At 43.2% G+C, this 22,451-nt stretch overlaps 1 protein-coding gene across 3 annotated transcripts in view; it reads left to right on the top strand.

Moving 5' to 3' along the window:
- Positions 1 to 22,451, top strand: part of rftn1b (raftlin, lipid raft linker 1b) — a 137,740-nt gene that overhangs the window by 89,229 nt on the left and 26,060 nt on the right. For all 3 annotated transcript variants that reach the window (XR_520162.1, XM_008281171.1, XM_008281170.1), the window contains exons 6-7: positions 912 to 1,115; positions 18,508 to 18,626. Coding sequence is in view for 2 of the 3 variants with exons in the window: in XM_008281171.1 (XP_008279393.1) it covers positions 912 to 1,115; positions 18,508 to 18,626 (323 nt within the window). In the remaining variant the exon portion in view is untranslated. The remainder of the gene's footprint in view (positions 1 to 911; positions 1,116 to 18,507; positions 18,627 to 22,451) is intronic.

Here is a 22,451-nt window from a genome sequence, read left to right as displayed (position 1 = left end):
GTTACCTAATCAGAGACTTAAAAACTTCACGTCTGCTGCACAATTAATCCGCTGCTACTACTGCAGAAACATACACAAACATTATTACCAAGTCCAAGGTCTTGATTTTTTGAGACAAACATCAAAAACATGAAAATTCAATCACAACATCAGATAACTGACAAGTGAGGGTCAAATTTATTAGAAGGTCTTTGCTTTATTTGTATTTTTTCTTTGAATGCGTCCCATTGAAATGACTCATTTCATCTTCTATAACCAATTTCTTGAGCTGAGCTTTTGTATTTTTTCTTCCAAGGACCCAAACCCTCCACATCTCCGAGCTGTTTATTTAACATCCAGCTGAACGCGGTGAAATTTCCCTCTCCTCCGACGGCACATTTTTCACACGAGAAGAAAATAAAACTAACAGGAAATCATGAAAGTACAGAAATCGTTATTCGCTGGTGATGGCTGATGACCACAAACGCTGCGGCCAACTTTTCTTGGCCACGACGCTTGTTGACTGTCCACAAATTGGCAGAGTTTTCCTGGTTGCTTATCTCAAAGGATATAAATGTACTTCCAACTGATCACTTTGAGGGAAATCAAGTTTTTCCAAAGTAGCTCTAGAAGACTGTGAAGACATCTTGTACAACTGCAGGTAGTTTGTTACAGTGCAGCAGAAGTTCTACGTTCTGGATCAACACCCGGCTGTTTAGCAGGCCGGTTCGTATAACGTCAGGCAGCTAAAGAGAGGCAACGTCCTCCTGCCGACGGAGCCAAATTACACTTTGGATTGTGGCCAATGTACAGCAGCGCCTCAACACTCGTACTGTAGCACTGGGCCTGCCGCGGGGTGTACATCTGTGCTGTCACGACCCACACATGCTCCAACCAGTGACTCCGTTTTGTTTCCTCATGTGCCTCAACAGGGGTGGACCTGCTGGCTTTGTACAACCACCCGCCGGTCCGAGAGGGCCAGGTGAAGTACTACACCGTCAAGGTCCCTCTGCGGGTTCAGAACTGTGACGAGGGGGTCAAAGGGGTGGAGGCCAACTGGCTGGACCACATGACCCAGCACTTCAACAACGGAGCATCGCTGGTTGACGGATACTTCCACCTGGGCAACGTGAACGGTAAGCTGGCCCGATTGGCTCTCACTGCAGAACAGAGAGGTTCATCAGGACGAAGACGTGGAACAAAACATCAATGAGCACTAAGACCCCATATGTTTGTATCTTCCACACATAGCAACGGGATGAAAAACACTTAAAATCAGGTGTTTGTGCCGTAAAAATAATACAAAAAAACCACAATAAAATTACTTTAAATATAAAAAAACAACCTTTACTTTCAGCTGTGGCTTCTTGGATTTGACGGAATAGTTTTTCTGCATTTACACTCAAAACTCACGCTGTTACAGTTATTAAATATAAAAGAAAGTTTCCCAAATTGCCTCTTTCCTTTGACTGTACTGCCAGGAAAAATGTCGACATCAGGCAAATGTTAAACTGGAGCTCTATAAAATTAACAGCCTGTGGCAGGTAGCGATGCACCTTGCCCTGCACGCCATTAATTATGCATTAGCTGGCATTCGTTTCCCTCCACAAAACAAACAGAAATTTCATATCTGAATAATGCTTGTAAATTACTCTGATAGCACTTATCCTTCTGTGTCAGGAATCCTGGAGGATGGAAACTTCACACAGGCACAGATAACTGCAAAATACATATTTGAGATGTCAACCTTAATTAAAGAGTATTTCTGACATAGTTTAGATGACTGCCAATAGCCAGAATGTGTTCACACACATATCTGAAGCTTTTCACAGTTTTTAAACCTATTTCATCCCATTTTTGACACAAACTGTACAAATGTCGTGTGTTTTATTCCCACCAAGGCAGCTCATTCAAGCTGAGTCTGCTCTGAAATGGCAGGTTTCTACTGCACAGAGGAATCTTGGGCGCCACCTGACGAGGTTTTAGTTTGCTCCACAGGAAAATCATCAGGATTAAAATGATAAGAACTGATCATTAAAAACAGTTTGGTTAACGGGGTTTCATTTACTCAGCATAAGTGGTATTTTTATTCTTCAAATGATCAGAAAGAACAGAAAAATACACAGATTTCTGTCCCATAAGGTAATAAAGACTCGCTGCCTTTACTGTATGTGGTCCAAACATGCTTACTGTCGTATGTAGTCGCCCTGCAAAGGCCCGTTCTGAGTCAGGAGAAACCCTGAAATGCTGTGAGAGTACATGACTGAACCTGCAAACAAGTTGAGCAGCTAGCAGTCTACAACCCAACCAACGTAAAGCCAGAAATCAAGTGGATATTAGACCCACATTCACCACGTGGTTAGAAACGTGAGTGACTTATGATCATGAGTCTGTCTGTGAGTCGGTTCGTTCTACTTGTCCAAGAAAAGCTTAATACAGATTTCAGTAGTTGTAGCCGTGCTATAGCTGCAGGCTTTGGTGGAGAATAATGTCAGTCTGTTATTTGGTCTGTCCAGATTTAAATATCTCGATAACTATTAGAATGATGGCTAATAAATCCTGCTGCATACTTGTGGTTCCCAGAGAATAAATTATACTGACTTTGGCGAACTCTCTGGGTTTTCACTTATCCTGTGAAATATCAATGATCTAGTACCACCGAGGGGCGGACATTTATGTACAACATCTCAGCAGTATTTTATTTTTCTCATCAAAAACAGGTCTTATTTCTGTTTCCTAGAATGACTGAATTCTGACCAGTTCCTCTTAAACCAGCCCTGAGAGGAAATAAGGAGCAAAAGAATAAATCAATCTAAGACAGATTATTCAGTTCAGTCTGAGATTAACAGGAGAACATAAGAACAGGCGGAACTGTTCTGGTGTGCTTTAATGTTTTTTCATCCTTATGGAGAGGCAGCACACACCCCAACACAGGTCAGCATCTATCACAGAGAAGCAAACAATCGTTCACACACCTGCAGCTCAGTTCAGAGTCACTATTTAACCTCCCACGTATGCTGCACAGGAAGAACATGCAAAGTCCAGCAGGTTCAAACCGTGAGGCGACACTATAACCACTTCACCACTGTGGCTCCCTGTGAAGCTATCACAATGCACAAAGGAAATTAAACTTATGTGCAACTTAAACGTATTCAGGTGTTTCCTTTAAATGTACTCCTCTGTGACGCACCATCACATTACATGCTGCATAAAAACTAACAAAACTCACGCAGTGCCTGCTGGAACAGGCGTGAACAATCAGTACAGAAACACCTTAAAACTGACCACTGCTCATCTGAGTGTGTTCGAACTCAACGGTGCACTTCCTGGAGGCCCCTGGAACAAAACTGCCAAGTTTAAAGTAGATCGGATGTACAGTCATGACTGGATAATCGACCCTTAACAATCCTAAACCTGCTGTCCGACAGGTTTTTAGGAAAAACCAACAGAACCCATAAAAACAGCCTTAACATAGCGACAGCCTTGGATTGTGACTCCGACATGACATTTAATGTCACCAATCAGGATGACGGCGTATTATCTGACTGAACAATCCCACAGATTGGCTACGTTCACACTGCAGGACTTGATGCTCAATGAGGATTTCTTTGTGACTTCCTTCACGTTTCCACTTCAATGCGACTTGTATGTGATCTGCTGTGTGAACTTCATACGAGCCAAAAGTGTCCCGCATGCGCAGAAGAGGACACGACGACGTCACACGCAGCGAGCGTGCTCAGTGTTTATGGAAGTAAACATGGATGGTAACGGTGGAGCGTATCTGCCACTCCCCCGCCGCCACCGATGGAGGAAACAGAAGTGTGAGCGCTAACTAAACTAGCATCAGCAGCCAAGTACTGCCGAATATGCTGATATTCATCATAAATTGTACCTGAACATCCAGAGAGCAGAAAGTTCTACTGGGACCAGCCCTACTAGTTATTATAGCAACTATGAACAATAATGAACAACTAATGAGCCTTCCAGCATCAAGCCCTCCTCGTATCTGGACCTCCGTCTGGACAATCCGACAGCCTTGCTATCCGACATAGAAGAAGGTTTTATATTTAATTTTGGATTATTGATTCATGACTGTACGCTGCATAAACAAACACATACAGATCACTTCATCTATTAGAGGAATTTGTGACAAATGTGAAAAACTATATGCAGACCTTGAAGTGAAACTACACAGAGAACAAACAACACAGATTTGACACTTGAATTTAATCACTGATATTGTGCAGAAACCTTCGTACATCAATCAAGTCTTCTTTTCTCAATAGCTCCTGATTTGTGACAGATATGGATCAGCATCTTAAAACCCTCAATTGGGAGTCGAGAGGAAGGCTGTTTCTCAGGAGATGAGTTTACGAAGCTCAGTTGTGTACAGGTGAAGTAGGCTGGACAAAAGAGATCTTAGTTTGTGGTATTTGGACCCATGAAACGGGCCTTCTCATTACAGTTGCTATAGTTGGATAAAGGTGTTATCCAGACGTGACTAACATCAGACATTAGTCAAAGACCTTCAGAGCGGCCTTGCACACCGCGTCCACCGTCTGCACCGCGAATCGCTGCGAGTCTTAAAGAAAAACGGAGACGCTGCGTCTTCAGCAAAGGACAGAAGGATTTCAGCAGCGCTCTGTGCAGCTGATTGTACGATTCTTCTTTTGTTGGGGATGTTTCAGAAGCTGTACTTTGTGCAGCTGTTTGGCGTCCTCTTTTAAACTATTTCCTGTTTGGGTTTTCCTCTTCTTCCATCAGACCCCAGCGGCTCTGTGCTTTACTGTGACACTGGAGAAATAAGCCAGCCAGAGTAAATAAGAGTCATAATTCATTAATCTGGGAAAGTGAACGCCTCAGCAACTCTGAAACACAGATAATTAACCTGATAACAAATTAGTGCCTCCTTGCATATTTTATGTCCTGAGAATGGAGTAATGAAGTGCATTATTATGATTCAATTTTTTTTTTCCCTGCCTATTAGGGTCCTCTAACATATTTGCATTTTTCATGCGCTGCTAAGATATTCATCTCTCGAACAGTGAAATTACTGGCTGGGATAGAAAGCGAATCAGCTGCAGAATGACACCCTGCGCCTTCAGTGACTTATAGGATTGAATCCAGCTCGCAGCTTAAGCTCAGCCACTTTAGAAAACAGATAACTTTACAGAGGTGAGCGCTGTACTTTTTGGATTTCGGTCTCCTGAGAGCAGCTGGCAGTATGACATCAAAGCGGCATCCCGTTTGTTGTTAGCGGCTAATTACATCAAACAGCCGTGCAGCTCAGGGCTTTCGAATCTGTATCCATTCCTGCCGTCTCCATATTTAGCAACTTCTTTGAGTTTCTGAATTCATGATGAGACACTCGACACAATGCAGGAGACCATCTCAGCCTCATAGACATCAAGGACACGCCTGACAGCAGAGCAGCACACCAAAGGATGCCAAGTGACAGACGTGCAGTTGGAGGGGAGAAGGCAGTGACAGCGACAGCCTTGTTTTGGGATACAGAGCCACCGGTTTGTCGTGTGCTGACAGATACATGTGCTGTCTAATGAGTGTGATTGTGCGTTTCTTAAAGGCTGACCTTGTGCCGTGTGTTTTGCTTTCATCCAGTTGTGCGAGCACGGCTTTCATACGTCATTTAACTAAAAAAGCTGCTGAGCCACATCTGGATGGAAAGTGATGAAATTCTACATAAATGCTGCCCTCAAGAGAAATCATCTTTATTTTACTTCATACCTGGAAAACATGCTCAGCTATGCTAGTAGGTATTAGCATGCTAACAGGCTAAACTAAGACGACATGGTGAACATTAAATCTGCTCAACAGCAGCATGTTAGGATTGTCATTGTTAGCATGTTAGCATCTATCTCCACTGCGTGTAACTGCAGCCAGAGCAGCTACAGGGTTCCAGCATGCGACCACTTTGGTTGCACACGTGGCAAAACGAAGCAGTGAGGAGTCGGACTGGATAATAGATTTACCACTTCTGATAATCTAGACCAGGGGTCGGCAACATGAAACACTCAAAGAGCCATTTGGACCCATTTCCCACCGAAAAGAAAACAGCGGGAGCCACAAAACCCTTCTGACATCTAAAATGAAGATAACACACGTAGCATATACGGTTTTTACCTTTATACTGTGTATAAAAACTATAGTGTTGCTTTTATGAAATCAATGAACTGCTGCAGAGGAAACAAAAGTTTGTTTCTGCAGCAAAAACATTTTGAACTGCTGGGTTGAAGGTTGCTTTCAAATAAAATACTCAGCGTCTATTTGGATCCTCCTCGTGCATATGAAATAAAAAGCTTATATCATCATTTAGACAACCAAGCTGGCAGCACTGGCCGTACCGGCGGGTGTGTCGCACATCAGAGCGACAAAAAAATTAAATGTGTTTTATTTTAATGCTATAAGATCACCAAAATCTTCAAATGTAGAATTACATTTTAAAAACTAACAAACTAAAATGAAAATACATTTAAATAAAATGCTCATTATTTATTTTCCAAAGCCACAAGGAGCCACAGCAGAGGGATGAAAGAGCCACATGCGGTCCTGGACCACCCCGGTATAGACCACTGGTTCTCAAACTGGGGGTCAGGACCCCCATGGGGGTCCCAAGATAATTTCAGAGGGTCGCCAGATCGTTGTAAAAGAAATAAAAATAAAATAAAGCCTGCATTGATTGAATAAATGTGTATTAGGGCTGTCAAAATTAAAAGTGTGTACTTCTTCCCGCTTCTTTTTCAGACTTGTTATGCCAAATTATTATTCTTGTTTGCTCTTTTTAAAATTATTTTCTTTTGTTTTAATATTTTTTCCCCTTTAATTTGTTTGACATAAATACAAATCATTCATTCATTTAAAAGAAAATTAACGTGTTCATGTAAAGAGATTAATCTGTGGAATTAACACATGAATTTTTAACGCATTAATGCCTGAAAAACAAAGTTATTACTCATGAGATATTAGATTTAATTCAAATTGGGGGGTCACAAACACAGACTGATGTCATCTTGGGGGTCGTGGCTCAAAAAGTTTGAGAACCGCTGCTCTAGATAAAGGTGGTGCAGAGAAAAACTTTTGGTGAACCAATTATTATCATTATTATTTTTAAAGTCAAGAATTAGGCGCATCAATGCAACCCATGTAAAACATTAGCCTGTGACTCTGAGCTAGAACGGCTGGAGGCTCCTAATTGACAGTGTTTCGTCTTGTACCAGGTCCATAAGGGTGAACTCTGCACAGCAAACACACACTGACACGTCGTTATGTGACGGTTAATATGTGGGTTCACAAACTACACCAAAATAAAATCTCAGGACGCGCTCTTATAACGCGTCTGTATCAGCTGTGCTCATCATCTGGGAACCATGACAACACGAGGTGGTTCAGACTGCAGTCGGTTCTGTTCTGTGCTTCAGTTCATTAAGTCAAAAAAAGACACGGTGATCCCACAGTAATTATCCCAGAATACTTCTGAACAAGAAGCCTCATTTATGTAACGTCTACCTGTTATGTTATTCATGACACGCGATCAATTTGTAGCCTGCAGTAATAACTAATATAATTTACTAATAATTCAGTGTTTCCCTCTGGATTTTTTTGTGTGCGCATCCTTGAGCACACGATGCCCGAGGCGTCTTTACACGCATCGGTGGAGGAAGAGCTCCAGACGGCCACAGAATCGTGGAGTTATTTGTGTTTGTCGTGTGCGTTAATTCACGAGGAGACTCTGACCACTGCTGAACAGGGAAACCATCGTCACCAACAGTGCACATAATTAGTTATATTTCTGTGAGATCACGATGTCACCAGAGAGTATAAATAAACACACAGGCAGCAGAATCAGGCTTCACCACGTCACTGAGTCCGCTCCTTATTAAACAGACCGGCTCATTTGTAAAAAAGTAATTGTGAATATGAACCAGAATTAAATCACAGCAGCAATATATTACTTCTTTTCCCCCTTTGGTCCAGAACAAATGAACCAAACTACAGGTCTGAAAACACCCTTAATGTTTGAATGCCGCACTTTATTAAATCTGGGTAGAGCCTGTTTCACCTTCAGCCTTCAGCTACCGAGGAGCTTCTGAGACGCCTTGCTCACAGGCAAACAGCCGGAAGCAGAGAAAGCTGGCGCTGGTCTAAACCGCAGACCTTCAGTTTAAAATCCTACCTGATTGGAAACTTTGGAGCAGCTGTAATGCCGTGTAATCCCAGGCAGATTACAAATTACAGCAGATTTCTGATGTATCTCAGACGGTCGTAGCCATCAGTAGTGAACCATACATTCACAGTTATTCATCACCGTGCTATTGTTACGCACAGCACATCATTAAGTCATTGATTGAAATTAATTATCCTTTCATCGCTGAGCTTTTGAAGCCTACAATTCTAAACAGCAACATCATTTATAATCAAGTTGAAAGCTCTCAAAGAGACGCATACCTAAACCACAGTGGGGTGGAGGACAGCAGACCATGTGATAGCCTACATCCAATAAGAACACAGGGTTTCACGAGTGGTCATCACATTAAATTTAACACTTTTTAGGACCTTTTTAATATCGCATAGAAGGAAATTTGATAGCTTTTCACAGCTGGTCAAAGAATGATGTTAAACTAGTCGGGCTGATGATACGGTCTCCACAGACATTCACACTTCATCTCCCTGTAGCTGCTGGCGCTAACAGCAACTCCTGCTCATGTCATCTATCCATCAACACAAACTGGGTCCAGATACGCTACAAAGAACTGATGGATGGATTTACTAGTTCAGAAATTCTGTTTTGTTTTAGAAGTACTGCTGGAGTGATTTTCGTTAAATGGTAAAATGAAATAAGAAAAAGCTCTTAGTAATATTTTACATGTGATTCCATTGACGGATCGATTGGTTCAATAATTTATGTTACTGTCTAACGGCAGACAAGGATAAATTTTCACAATCTTTGCAAGAGTACGACTTTTAAATTTTGAAGGCCTTGAACTGGATTCGATGTTTTTTTAAGACTTGTCAAGACGTGCACAAAACCTGTACTAAAAAAAACTGGACATACTGACCGACAGTAATACAGAACATTAGCATCAGTGGTTAATCACAATGATCACTGTAAACGTGTCCACGTCAGGACTTTAAGCCGAGGTATGTTCTTTTTTTTTTTAAATCTTTCCACAGCGTTTCAGTTCATATAAAACGTCTTTGTGCTGTGTTGTCATATCAGCCTCTTCTGGCTCCAGCCATCGATTAGCTGCCCTCGGTGCTGCAGTGTCAGACAGGAGCAGCAGCAAAGTCCGGCTCAGCTCAGTGCACGGTTTTATCAAAGACCTACAAACATATGGGACGACTTCAAATAATCAAAGAACAAAAAGGCAGTTTGTGCACAGCACAGTCCGATGCATGAGCACCTGAACAAAACACACACTCTCAGGCGTGGAGGCATTAGTTTGCTCCTACTTTTTGTCCTCACATATGCTGCATTTTACTCCAACCAAAGAGTCATCAAAGCTGCACTTAATGACATAATTTTCTGTTTCTATTGTCAGACAATGAAACTAGAATGAAACCAAAAAAACAGTCCAATAAAACTAAAGGTCGCCTCCAAGCAGCTGCTCAGAAAATCCTACATGAACAACCACAACCCTGTCAGGTTAAATAAGAATTACGCTAAAAACTCACAGAATGTAAAGCTACTGCTAAACTCAGAGAACAACTCTACAGTTAGAAGGAAAGGAGCTGCTTCAGATGGTCCGTGTTTCTAAACCATCGGCCCTCATCCCGCTGCAGCTTGTTGAATATACAGATGTTGTTTTGTCAGTGTGTTAAAGTGTTGAACTGAAACTACTGTGTTAAATCAGATGCCTTCTTTCTCATTTATTTTTATCACATTGGAGTTTTGGAGTCTCCATGTTCTCCCCGTGCAGCGTGGGTTCTCTCCGGGTTCTCCGGCTTCCTCCCACAGTCCAGAAACATGCTGAGGTTAATTGGTGATTGTAAATTGTCCGTAGGTGTGAATGTCAGTGTGCTTGGTTGTCTGTCTCTAAGTGTAGCCCTGTGATAGATTGGTTACCTGTCCAGGTGAACCTGCCTTCACCCTGAGTCAGCTGGGATAGGCTCCGCCCCCCATGACCCTGGTGAGGATTAAGGTGTAGAGATGGATGGATGGATGGATGGATGGATGGATGGATGGATGGATGGATGGATGGATGGATGGATGGATATTTACAGTCTTGCACTTTGTAAATGTGTTTACTTTTCTTACAACACAATGACCTGCTGTTTGTCATTTAGCTTTCTTTGGACGACAATCATCAGATTAATTGATTAATGGTTGAAACAGCAGCTGGATTAATCACCAGCACCACAGACGTCGTGGCAGCCCTGACTAGTATATAAACACTTTACTGTCACTGATGTCGTTTCATCACACTGGTCTCGATGCTTTCACCGTACTTATCTTAATGTGAGGATTCATATGATGTAATTAGTATGATTTACGGGACTTATTTCAGTTCCTCAAACCTTTTCTCAGCGTTAAACCTCCCAGGTGGATACTCGGGCCTTTGAATATAACGAGTTATTGTTTAAAATGCATGAAAAGACAAGACAGTGGTTCATATTCCTCATTGTTAGCTGAGCATGTGCATCGCTGTTCATGCTCCTACAGCCGTCTGTTTCTCCGGCCTCGTCCTAAACGCTGACTACCTTCCTATTGTCTCTGACAGTCGTCTGTCTGGCATCATCCAGAGGGATGCACACTTACAGACTAACACAGACAACAACACACCGTGTCCCCGTGCTCCTTCTGAAGATGGGTTTCCATGGTGAAGCTGGATGAGAAAGCATTAGGGGCATTGTTTGCATGTGTACATACGTGTGTGTGTGTGTGTGTGTGTGTGTGTGTGTGTCCTGTCTGGTGTGGCGGCGGTGTCTGCGGTGGATGGAAAGACCTCGCCACAGCCACGGGGTCGGATATTATAGCCATATTGAATTTACAGATCCTAAGCTCTATGCAGACCCGACTGTCATAAGATGAGCATTAAAGATTCATCCACTGTCTGCAAACGGCACCACACACACACAGGCCTGCACAAAGACAAAGTCATTTACACACACATAAGCACAACATACACATAAGTTCACAGCACTACCTCCCAGCTGGAGGCAGGGTGGGGGGCTGAGTTTGTTTACTAAAGAACTGACAGTAATGGTGTTGACGAGGAGTTTGCCTTTGTTACTTGTATAGCTTAAGCTATCTCCAGAGCCACAATGAGGATTTGTAGCCCGGTTGTGAGACACTGAGCTATTCATATGCATGACAGTCAGCCCTCACTGGTTTCTAAATTTGGGCAAAGCCAATGAAGGAAGAAAAAGAAAGGGGGGAGAGAGCGAGAGATACAGGGAATATGAATTTCCAATAAGTTTTTTTTAAACAGTGAAAGAAATGCAGAGAAGAGGAACCGAGTATCTCCGTGTTACAAAAGTTGATGAGAGGTGGAATTAGAGCTCGGAGCCCTGATCTGTTTGTGCACGTGTGTGCACAGGATGCATGCATGCATTTCTGACAGCGTATAGGGTTTGATGGAGCAGCATCCACCTGAGAGGCTGCATCCACAAAAATACGGTTTCATTGTAAAACAGCAGACGAGCATTTTAGCATTGTTTAAGAAATATTCTTCGTGCATACTGACACGCCAAGAAATGCATAGGCGGACTACTGCAGCCTCAGCAGTACGGTGGGTGTCGTATCCACCATCGGAGTGAAGAGACGGAAGAAGGAAAATGAATGGGTGGAAAGCATATATTACATACCAATTGGCATACATCGGGAAGGTGGCTGCTGGTATAAACATGAAGCAGGGGTCGGTTGTTTAGAAAATACCACGAAGGAACTGCAAACAGCAAGACCGCAGATTTAACTGCTAGCATAAACACCAGGGTAAGCAAGGCCTGTAATTTATCATCCATGTTGATATAACCTCAAGTAGTCACGGCTGATAGATGCATTAGGGAAGGTTGGAACAAATCAGGAATCAAATGTGGGTGTCTGCATCATCATCGTCTGCAAAAGCCTTCATCTTATGGGGGTCCCAAACAGTGTGGATGCTCGACATAAATACATCAGAAGTTATGCATTTTAAACGTATTAGTGCGCACACAACCCGAGCGCCGGTCAGAGGCCAGCTTGTACCGCTGTGTTCACTTAGCAGTTCCAGTTTCATCCGTGCAGCTCGGTGTATTCGTGCACGGCAGAAAATGCAAATGCACTCAGGTGGTTAAACTGAAACCTCTCATAAGCTTGCAGCAGAGCGACAACGTGAGCCAACTGAGCCACGGAAATCACTGTGCATTAGCCGGGCTCAACATTAGAATCCACTATCGCGCAAATTTGTTAAACAGAAGAGTAAATTTGCACAGAGGCGGCGTTACACCTGTTTTCGATGAACTGTAAAACAAAAAGGAAAAAAATGTCCGTTTATTTATTGGGAACCTGATGAGCAGTGGGATAATCCCTTTGTCATACATCAGTAGCTCAGCAGGCGCACATCGAACAAAGAGCCTGACACCGTGAAGGAAACGGTTTCTCCCACATGAGCTTCAAAATGCAGATAGAAGTTTTACTGTGTTAAAAAATGTATGTGAATAATTGCCAGTTGTCATGCATGTAATCCCCAGAGTGGACGGAGGATAAATCCCCTCAATATGTCTGTTTTCACTGAATGAGTCACTGAATGCCTCCTGATTCACTGTTTAGCACAGCGTGGACATTAAGGAATAATATTACAGATTAACAATTAATATTTTAGAACAGTATACTAATTAAGCAGGCATATCGTCCAACACGGTCCTGCTTGTAGTTTAACTCATGTTTCCTCTGAATTCAAACCAAAGCAAATGAATTCTAAATGTGCAAACACCCCCTGCTATCCCCTCACCACGCTGCCCATCCCCTGCTGCCTCCCTGCCAGCTGAAGTCTGCCTGGTAACCCACAGGTACAAGCCTGCCAGCTGCCAAACATCTGGCTCTGCAGGGATGAGCCGCATCCAATCCACACACATTAGACACCCTCGTCTGTTTCCTCCGTGTCCCTCTCTGTGGCTGTCCACTCATCCTGTTTAAAATATAGATGAGCTGTCAGCGGCCTGTCTCCAGCGTTCTGAGGCAGCGCCTGGCACGCATGTTTAAATCATGTCAGCAGACGTGACCTGGGGCAGGGTCGCCTTCCTGCTCGGCAGCGGTCAACCGGCCTTAAACACACGTTTGCTCATCTGTGTAAGCGCATGGACAAAGGTGCACACATTGGGAAGGATTATAGCTATTTTATTATGTAAAAATCTAATTTAATACTCGATCGTCTTCTCTCCTTTAGGAAGGACAGCTGATGGATTTACAGATATTACAATATAATCCAATGGTGAACTGTAGTTACAGCAAAAAGCATAAACACATCCATAGACTGACTTGTCTGCTCGTGATCAGTATGTTTAACATGGATGCTCCAAGGTGTGCTGTCCATAAATAACAAAATACACCACTTTATTGAATTCAGCTTGATAAAAGCAATGTATTTTTATTTTTTTTAAGGAAGTATGTCTGGTCCTGCAACAACACAGCTTAGCATTAATCGGATTGTTAAAAATAAAAATCAAGTTTCTACAAAACTACTCAGGCCCGACACTCCAACAGCTCTCATTAACCTTGTTTTCTGCATGAAAGGCAACGACTATCTGTGAAGACAGCGGAGCGTTTTCCTGCTGTGTCATCCAAACCACGTAGTGAAACTGATGTACACTGTCTGGACAGGGTTGCAGCAACGTAGGCACAACTACAAGTCCTTAAACCTACAGCATACGCCTTCACTGATCAGACGTCTGAGCTCCAGATTGTAATAGTATATGTGAGCTAAAATGAGGACCTTTACATCAAAGAGTTTCCATTACATTCAAGCACTTGTCAAATGAGTCCACACAATGCTAATCAAGCCCATCAGCACCAGGTCAATTGCAGGTATTTCGCAATACGCCACCTTTTAAATCAAAGATCTGCAGTCGCAATCTCACGCTGGTGCACCAGCAGCAATGCATCTTACGTAAACTAGCAGTGATTGATCTGCTTCAGAACGGAGCAATCGCAGCAATGGAGATTGTTCAAGAAAAATTTCTGACGCTCCAGGTATGAAAAGAAAGTTTGAATGATTACAGTCTAAAACAGAGATCGATGGACAGCCGTCGTAAGCGTGCATCTCCAGTGTGTGTTCAGTCTTACTGCCAGAAGGAGGGAAAAAAGTTCCTCAGTTTAAGAGAGAAAGATGAAATAGTGTGCAAAAATCTCAAATGAAGCCTTTTCAACTGACGACTTCTCACAAGTCCTGACATGCCTTCAATATTCTTTGAACTACTCCTTTAAGTTTCCATTGATTTGCTCAGTTTAAATCAGCTACAGAAACTTTTCTAGCTTATTTGCCCAATCAATTCAAAACACCTAGAAAGAGGCCCGCGCTCACTCTGCAATCCAAATACAGCGTTTAAACTGAAAACTAAACGATGCAGTTCTGAAGTGGCCTTAAACCAACATCCACATCCGTCAGCAGGAGAAGCTACCAAATAAACCAGCAAAGGTTCATCACTTACAAAATCCCTGCGTTGTCATCTGCAACACATCAGTGTAGGGAGGCAGTGGGGAGCTTCTCTGGCTGTCTGGAGGCAACAGGCCACTTATGCCTTCGCAGAATATCCAAAACCAGTTCCCAGGCCATGTCTTCTCCCTATAAAGTCAAGTCACTGTTATTAATATAGCCCCACAATATTACATACAGTACAAATTAGCCTGACAAACTTAAATTTACTTAAGAACCTACAATATTATTTACTCCAACAAATTACAAAGACAGTTTTTTCAGCCGCTTTACTAATCCTAAAGCTCTTCTGCTATTGAATTTCAAGTTCATTTTAGCTCTAGGTTAGCTAACATTAGCAACGTCCATTACCAAACATAGGCTGCGATGCTAACCTTGCTAGCATGCTAATGCGCTAATCGTGATTAGCACAAGAAATGGTGCAAAAGCGATTTATTTACGTCCAGCGGAGTGCAGTGCAGTCGGTCACAGCTGGTAACCTCTACATTAATCAGAGTAATGGATACCATTGTTCTGAATTAGCATTACAGCTTTCACATAGCTCTCAGCTATATCTGTACAGCTACATCATTAGCCTCACTTTACCAATCCCAAAGCTCTTTTGCTATTGCAATGTCAAGTTCATTTTAGCTCTAGGTTAGCAAACAACATTAGCAACGTCCATTACCAAACATAGGCTGCTATGCTAATATTGCTAGCATGCTAATCGCGATTAGCATACGAAATGGTACAAAAGCGATTTGTTTCCGTCCAGCTGAGTACAGTGCAGCTGGTCACCTCTACATTAATCAAAGTAATGGATACCATTGTTCTAAATTACAGCTTCCACATCGCGCTCAGATATATATGTGTAGCTACCTCATTAGCCTCATTAGCCGCTAACTTCCGTACATCAACGTGGTGGATCCGTGCTGCTGGTGCTCGTCCACCAGGACAGGTGGTCCATCTGCAGATCACCACAACATGCTGAAGTTCCTACTGTTTGGTTTGTGACAAGTACCAGATATGTGATGCAGTATAATGGTTAAAATAAACATGCCAAAAATATGTTTGTGGCTATTAAGAGAAATATGTTCATGTGGTGGAGCCGACAGGTTTTATGGAGGTGGCCAGCTGACACCTCTATTACCACTGGGTCACAACATGTCTCTTTCATTTTTGCATCCTATTTCAGTGTAGCACAAATAGATTTTTGCTTGAAATTTTTCCTGAGTTGTGTAATTCATGCAATGAACAAACAAAATGCACAAAAGCAAGAGAGTAAAAAAAAATAATAAAAAAAATCCTTAAAATAACTGATAATTTGGCAGCAAGGGGTCTAGAATAAAAAAAAACATGTTAAAATATGGTAAAATACTGTGATGTACGAACACAGTAAAAAAGGGCAGCAGGTATCTGTAAAATAAAAATAATCATAGACGATTTAAATATAGTAAAACTATAACTTTATGGTCACTCATTGTAAAAGAAAAAAAATGCTATTTGTAAAAAAATATATAGATTTTTGACATGGACAGTTTTGTTGTTTTTTGTCTGGTGAACATGTAAATTTGTAAACATGTAGATTTTTTTCAGTGAAAAGAAGAAAATCATTCACCATTTTTTCAATCTCTATATATTTTGTCTTGAAAATTGGCAAAATAACAATATGTCTTGCTGATTGCTGATGGCCAAAAAAATAATAAAAATTAAACATGTAAAATGCAAAACCTTTCATTTTAGTGTGTCTAAGGTTGGTGTACAGAAAGCGGCGGTCTAAACCTGTCAGTGTTTGCTGGATAGCCTCGTCGTAGCCACACCTGATTCTGCACACAACTTCATTCAAAACAACTTTAAGGGTTCTCATTTAAAACACGGTGTGCTGCAAATCAATGTACAGCAGCAGGTTTTTTGTGCATGTCGACAAATGTTTGGAACAAGCAGCTTCAGAACTGATTTGATGTGTGCAGTCAAAGACTTCACACCTACATGCAAACACACAAACACGACAAGCTCGACACTTTAGGCTTCAGCCCGTGCACACCCCTGTTGTTTATCCTCTCCTGTGTCATTTCGGTGCTGATTTGAGCTGCTGCGTGTCACCGGCTGTCACCCTGCCACTCCAGCTATCTGATTCTCCCCCGCCATTCGCTTCTGTGTCTTTTAATCCCCACACTGTCACTCCCTGTTTTCACTGCAACTGTGTTTGCATGCCTCACCCTGCGACCTTGAGTGTGTTAGTCAGAGGGGGCTGGAGAACAATTTTACTGAAGGCGCACGGTGGTTTTTGCAAGTGTAAACAACTTATTCTCAGTCGGCCCGCTGGCTGCTCAGCTCAGCTCTCAGTCAATAGGCGCAAGATAATGTTTATTCGTGCACGCAACCAGTGCATTCCCCTGGCGGACTCAACGCCCCCAGCAACAAGCTCCTTCTCTTCCACTTCCCTGGTTCTCGCTCTTTTTCTCCTCTGCTGAGAGTCTGCCTGCGTTATCACCAGAGACAGGCTCGCTCCCTGTAGAGCGACGAGACAGAAACCCTGTGTCGATCTCACCTGAGTGATCCCTGTTGCGCTGGCGGGGAACCGACGGCGGGCCTCGGCGCCTCACACTTTCCAAAACGGTTTCTTTCCAATTACGTGCCGAGCAGGGAGGGCTGACGAATGGGGTGGAGGGGGAGCTGGGACTGGGGGAGGAAGGGGGCGACAGAGGGAGCAGTGGAAGAGAAAAGGCGAAGGGGGCAGGACGGGGTGAACAAGGACAATGTCTGTATTTGAGAGAGCCAGTGGACGTCTGAGAGATGTCTTCAATTGAGCGTGCTCGGGTCCTAAATGGATTTTCAGGGAGTGGGAAATAAAAGAGCCTGTCATCCTCCACTCTATCTCTCCCAGTGTCTTGCTTACTCCCTCCCTCCTCCACGGGCTCTCCCGCCACCTCTCATCCCCCTATTATTAGGGCCCAGTAATGAAATGTGGAGTGTCTTGTATTGGTGCCTGGGCCCCGGCAAACTGTATTAGCGTGTAAATGGTGTGGGAGTAATGAGAAAGCACTCAGGCCAGCTGGGAAGACCGGACCACGGGGCACGCATTGTGTCCAAGTGTGTGTTTGTGTGTGCGCGCCTGCATGTAATGTGCATGTGCATCAAATGAATAACAAGAGACGTGGGGTGTAGAGGGGTCCTGGCTCATGAGGGCCGGAGCGGTGGTTCTGTCTGGGATTCCATTCCTGTGATTGTTAGCCCCCAACCCAAGAGGAGCTTAGAAAATCTATTTGGTCAGCAGCAGCAGCAGCAGCAGCACAGTCTCACTCTTGGCCTTAAGCATCAATGTCTTTATGTGGCTCACTCAATTCAAGTCTTTTTAAGGTGAATAATGCAGGCTTAGCAAAAGGATTTATGCCGTGTGCCTTACGGTCCGGCTTCATTAAATCAGTGGCCACGTTCTGCCATCGCTAAAACGCGTCCGTCTCTTTTAAAGCCTCGGTTCTTGGTCGTGATCTGCTCGAGACGCGGAGCACTGCTGGTTCTAAATCCTATCAGCTCCTGCATTCTCCTTGCTTCCTAGCTGTAATTAGCCTCTGTTTAGCTGTCGAGCGTGAACACCAGCAGTGCTCTGGGTCCTGATGTAGCTCATAATGTCTCCTCTGCTTTTTTTAACATCCCAGAAGGGGAATACCTGCTCCTTCCTTTCACACTGTCTCCTTGCATAATGTATAAGTGCCCATTGCTCATACAAATGGCCCACACCACTGGCGATGTAATAAAGGCTTGTGTGTGAATGTGGCTGAGTGATATCATTCCATTTCCTCGGGCCTGGAGGCTCTGGAGGAGCAGGAGAGACAAGACAGACACGCTCCATCCAGTAAATACTCTTTTCACGCTTGGATTTTTTTTCCCTCCTTTGCAGATTTGCTGCCTAAGTCGGTGGAAAGTGTCTTCATCTTCCAGGAGGCGAGCGAGGGCGAGCCGAACGCAGCCACCCCGACGTACGACGCCATCGTAGTGGAGCAGTGGACTATCATTGACGTGAGTGCAGAGATTTTTCTTCCTGTCACGGGGTCACGGGTTTTATGCTCTCCGCCGCCAGTGGAGAGGAATCTGGGCTCTTGTCACATCAATTGCACAGATTTTTCGGTACATCCTCGTGTTTGGAACAGCAGATTTTTCATTTTAAGACACACACACACACACACACACACACACACACACACACGGCGGTGCACTTGAAGCAGGAGCTGTTCCTCTTCTTTAAGAGTCTGGTCCTTTAAGCATTGAAATCAGCACTCAGATATCGCGCCCTTCCTCCAACTCCTCATCCTTCAGCCAACCTTTCCCTGAACAACCCCAAAGGCAAATCTGGCAAATCTCAATTTATGGGACATGTGTCGCGGCCGCTTGTCTTATCAGGAGCAAACAAGCCCTTATCTGCCGGCCGATTAGTGTCTCTCCTCAACAAGTTCCAAGTTGGAAATTGATTTCTGTCTGGAATTGAAGGGTTTGCAGCCATTTCATTGCCTTTCATTTGTATGTGTGTGTGTCTGCGTGTGTACATGTTTGTGCATGTGTTTGTTATGGGAGTTTAGTTTTGTGTGTCTGTATGTGTTTGCAGATGCTATCTCTGTAATTGAATCTAGACTTTTTTTCGGTGGCCTGCGGCTGTCCAAGTGTGAAAGGAGACTTTTGTCCCCCCCAATGCGGCTGTCTGATTGACCAGCCCAGCGCTGATGGCCACATGTGGCAATAAAAAGACTCGTGCGGTCGTCTGGCGGGAGCAGCGCAGCCTCCCCTCGTCTGGGATGAATGGTAATGCTGTTACAGCTTAATGGATTTCAAGGCTTCGTCCAGAAACATCAACCGAGAATGACGCCAAACCAAGTGTTCCAGCAGATCCAATCAGCTCGTCTCCTGGGACTTTATCAAAAACTGCTTCAGCCGAGCGATCTGCGCCGTGGCCAATCAGATTGACAGCACGCTCCTTCACAAAGGCCGATCGGGGCTGCACATCGTCCGCGGTATTTGTGTTAACTGCCTAAAATTGATATGCAAAGTATCCTCGCGGCTCATTATTGTTTCAGTGCCGAGACAATTACAATGAAAAAATAAGGCTGAATATTGATCGCCGCCGTGTTTCTTCTTTTTTTTTCTTTTCTCTCCTTTATATATACATCATCTTCTTTTCTCCCCTGTGCTTTACACTTTCATTTATCCACAAGTCTGGCAGGTGGTTGGATGTAGGAAGCTGAGAGAAGACGAGGAGGAGCTGCTTCACCGAAGCAATGCAATCATTTATATTGTCTTCTCGTAGGAGTATATAATCCAGGGGACAATAACTGTTGAGTGAATGTTTTTAATGGGTTAGTTCACAGACAAGTTGCAGCTAATACAAAAATGTGAACGTTTAAATTGCTGCGCTTTTAATGGCATCAAACCTACAGAGTGGAGATGAGTCACAGCACATCAGTAATATTTAGATCAGTTTAAAATTAGAAAACAGTCCATTGTACCTAAACTCAGCTCTAAACCTGTTGTTTTTTTATTTCCTCCTACATGTGGGGATACGTCCCCCTCCATATTTAGAACTTATGCATTTTTCCCCGCCAATTAAAACATAAATGATAATGAGGGTTTTAGTGTAAAAACAAAAAACAACTAAAATGTTAGATTCCTTTATGTTCTGAATTATCTCCTGGTGCTTGAATTTCATGTTTTTCTTTACATGAATAAAGATGTTTCTACAGACAACGTGCTCAGAGGTGCAGTAAGTTCAGAGAGGCAGCAAAAAAACATCTCATTCGGTCATTTATTTAGTTTATTCCCAACGTGACCTGAGTTTCCTTTAGTTTGAATATTTGCCCTGAGGAGTGACGTGATGGAAGCACAGGTTGCTGCACGTGCGACAAACTCATCGGTCAAAAAACTCTGACTTCAAAACCAAATTACATACAAAAAAAAAGCCAAAGAAGAAAACAACCAGCAAAAATAAATGTCAAACTGTCAAAGACACAAGAGTTACGGGAGGCGTTTCTGCAAAATGACAGCAGAGCGCAGCCTGGAGGAACAACCAGACGAAACGACAATCCAGGGAAATGAATTCAAAGCGTACATACGCAGAGCCGGCATCGCTTCTGCATAAAAATACCATCAGTGCTAAAGAGCTCACAGCTCTTGAAGCAAAACAACAGACTTTGGGCAGATGTCCTAAGTACATTAGAAGATGCAGCACTTCCTTGAACATGGCCTGAATAAGAACCATATGGTTGATGGTGAAGTGTCTCCGAATGAATAACTCATCAAGGGTCTCTGCTATGAAACTCCAATTAGGACCAGAATCTCATCTCGAGTGTCCTATGGGAAAATCAATACAGGGGCAGCCTTGGAACTAATGCACTGAGAGCCCCTTTTTCCTTCCACTGAACTTCACAGGAGCAATAACCAAACAAAACATGCTCAGTCTTCAGCTATTGTTGCTCTTAATATGTTTGCTCGCCACGAGCTGCTGCAGGAGAATTTATTTATCAGGAAGGGAAAAGTGCATTAGCAGGAAGGTGTTCTGTTTCAGCCCCTCTGTTTCCAGATAAAACAGTGAAGGAGCACCAGAGTCATGAAAACATCCACGTATGTGTGTGTTTTATTAAAAGATGAACTGATACTCAGCTCCAAATAACTGATGCGTCCAAGATGCTGAGAAGCTCCTCTTTCATACCTTTTAAAAATGTTTTTTAAGCACCATTATCCACTTCAGCTCGGCTGGACCCAGTGGTGGGTCCATTATGGCAAATGCAGGTTGTGCAACAAGCTGTACTTTAGTTTTTCAAGATGATAAAAAGATGTTAGATCCAAGATGTCTTACCAGAGAAAAAGCTTTATGGGACTATATACAGACATAGTGAATACCTCGGTGAGCAGGATTGTGGGTAACCATGTGAGCTGCAGGTTGTTTTTATGGCTACAGGATTAGAAACACCTGCACAGGAGCAGGTTGTGTTCAAGACAACAGATCAGCAGTATGGTCCTACTGACCAGTCCTGTGTGTGGACAGTGAGAGGGTTTCTGAGGAGGACAAGATATGAGCGTTAGAGATTCTCAGTGGTCAGATTTCTGGTCAGTCTTCCTCCCTTTATTTTTGTTTTACTTGTTCACTGTGAGAACTGTAAATGTAATGTTCCTGCTCTTTATGCGGTTGTAGAGCACGACTGAATAAAGCTCTAAAGCCTTGCACTCGCTGACCTCATAAGATTTGCAGTAAGTCCACTTCCTGGTTTGAATTATGTTTTAATATCACTTCTTTACGTGCTACGCAGACTGCTCGTGCCTTAACGACGGGGCAGCGATGCTGATAAGCTCATTAACTCGTGGGTTTACAGTCAGCTGATCCTTCCTGCTTCGCTTTTACTCCGTCTCATATGTTTAAATTGTTCACACTAGATTGAGACTGTAGTTTGTTCTCTACACCTGTCCATGCTTGTGATTGGACCTCCGGTGTCCGGTTCAGCAACTTTGGACCGACTTACTGAGCTGGTAGCCAGCTAGGCCTAGTGAAGCCTTATAACAGGAAGATATTCTGGGATGTTGACCAATGGGCATGCGAGGGTTAAAAATATTTTTAAACATGATTACAAGAAATCAAAGGAGGACTCCAACGCCAAGTTTATACAAAAGGAGTCTTTATATGCAAAAATATTTAAATTAGTGTTGAACAAGCTGCAAGACTACACATCTGAAAAGTTGTGGAGACCTCAGTGACTCATCCATCCGACCTGCTCTGAGGTTAGGAGCTTCAGGCTACATTAGCCACTAATAGTCTGATTCACCTGATTTAGACTTTAGGTATAGGTCTTGGGCTGCAGGTGG

Source organism: Stegastes partitus, unplaced genomic scaffold, assembly GCF_000690725.1.
Source record: "Stegastes partitus isolate 25-593 unplaced genomic scaffold, Stegastes_partitus-1.0.2 Scaffold225, whole genome shotgun sequence".
Taxonomy (NCBI): Eukaryota; Metazoa; Chordata; class Actinopteri; family Pomacentridae; genus Stegastes; species Stegastes partitus.
This window is presented reverse-complemented; position numbering and strand designations above follow the sequence as displayed.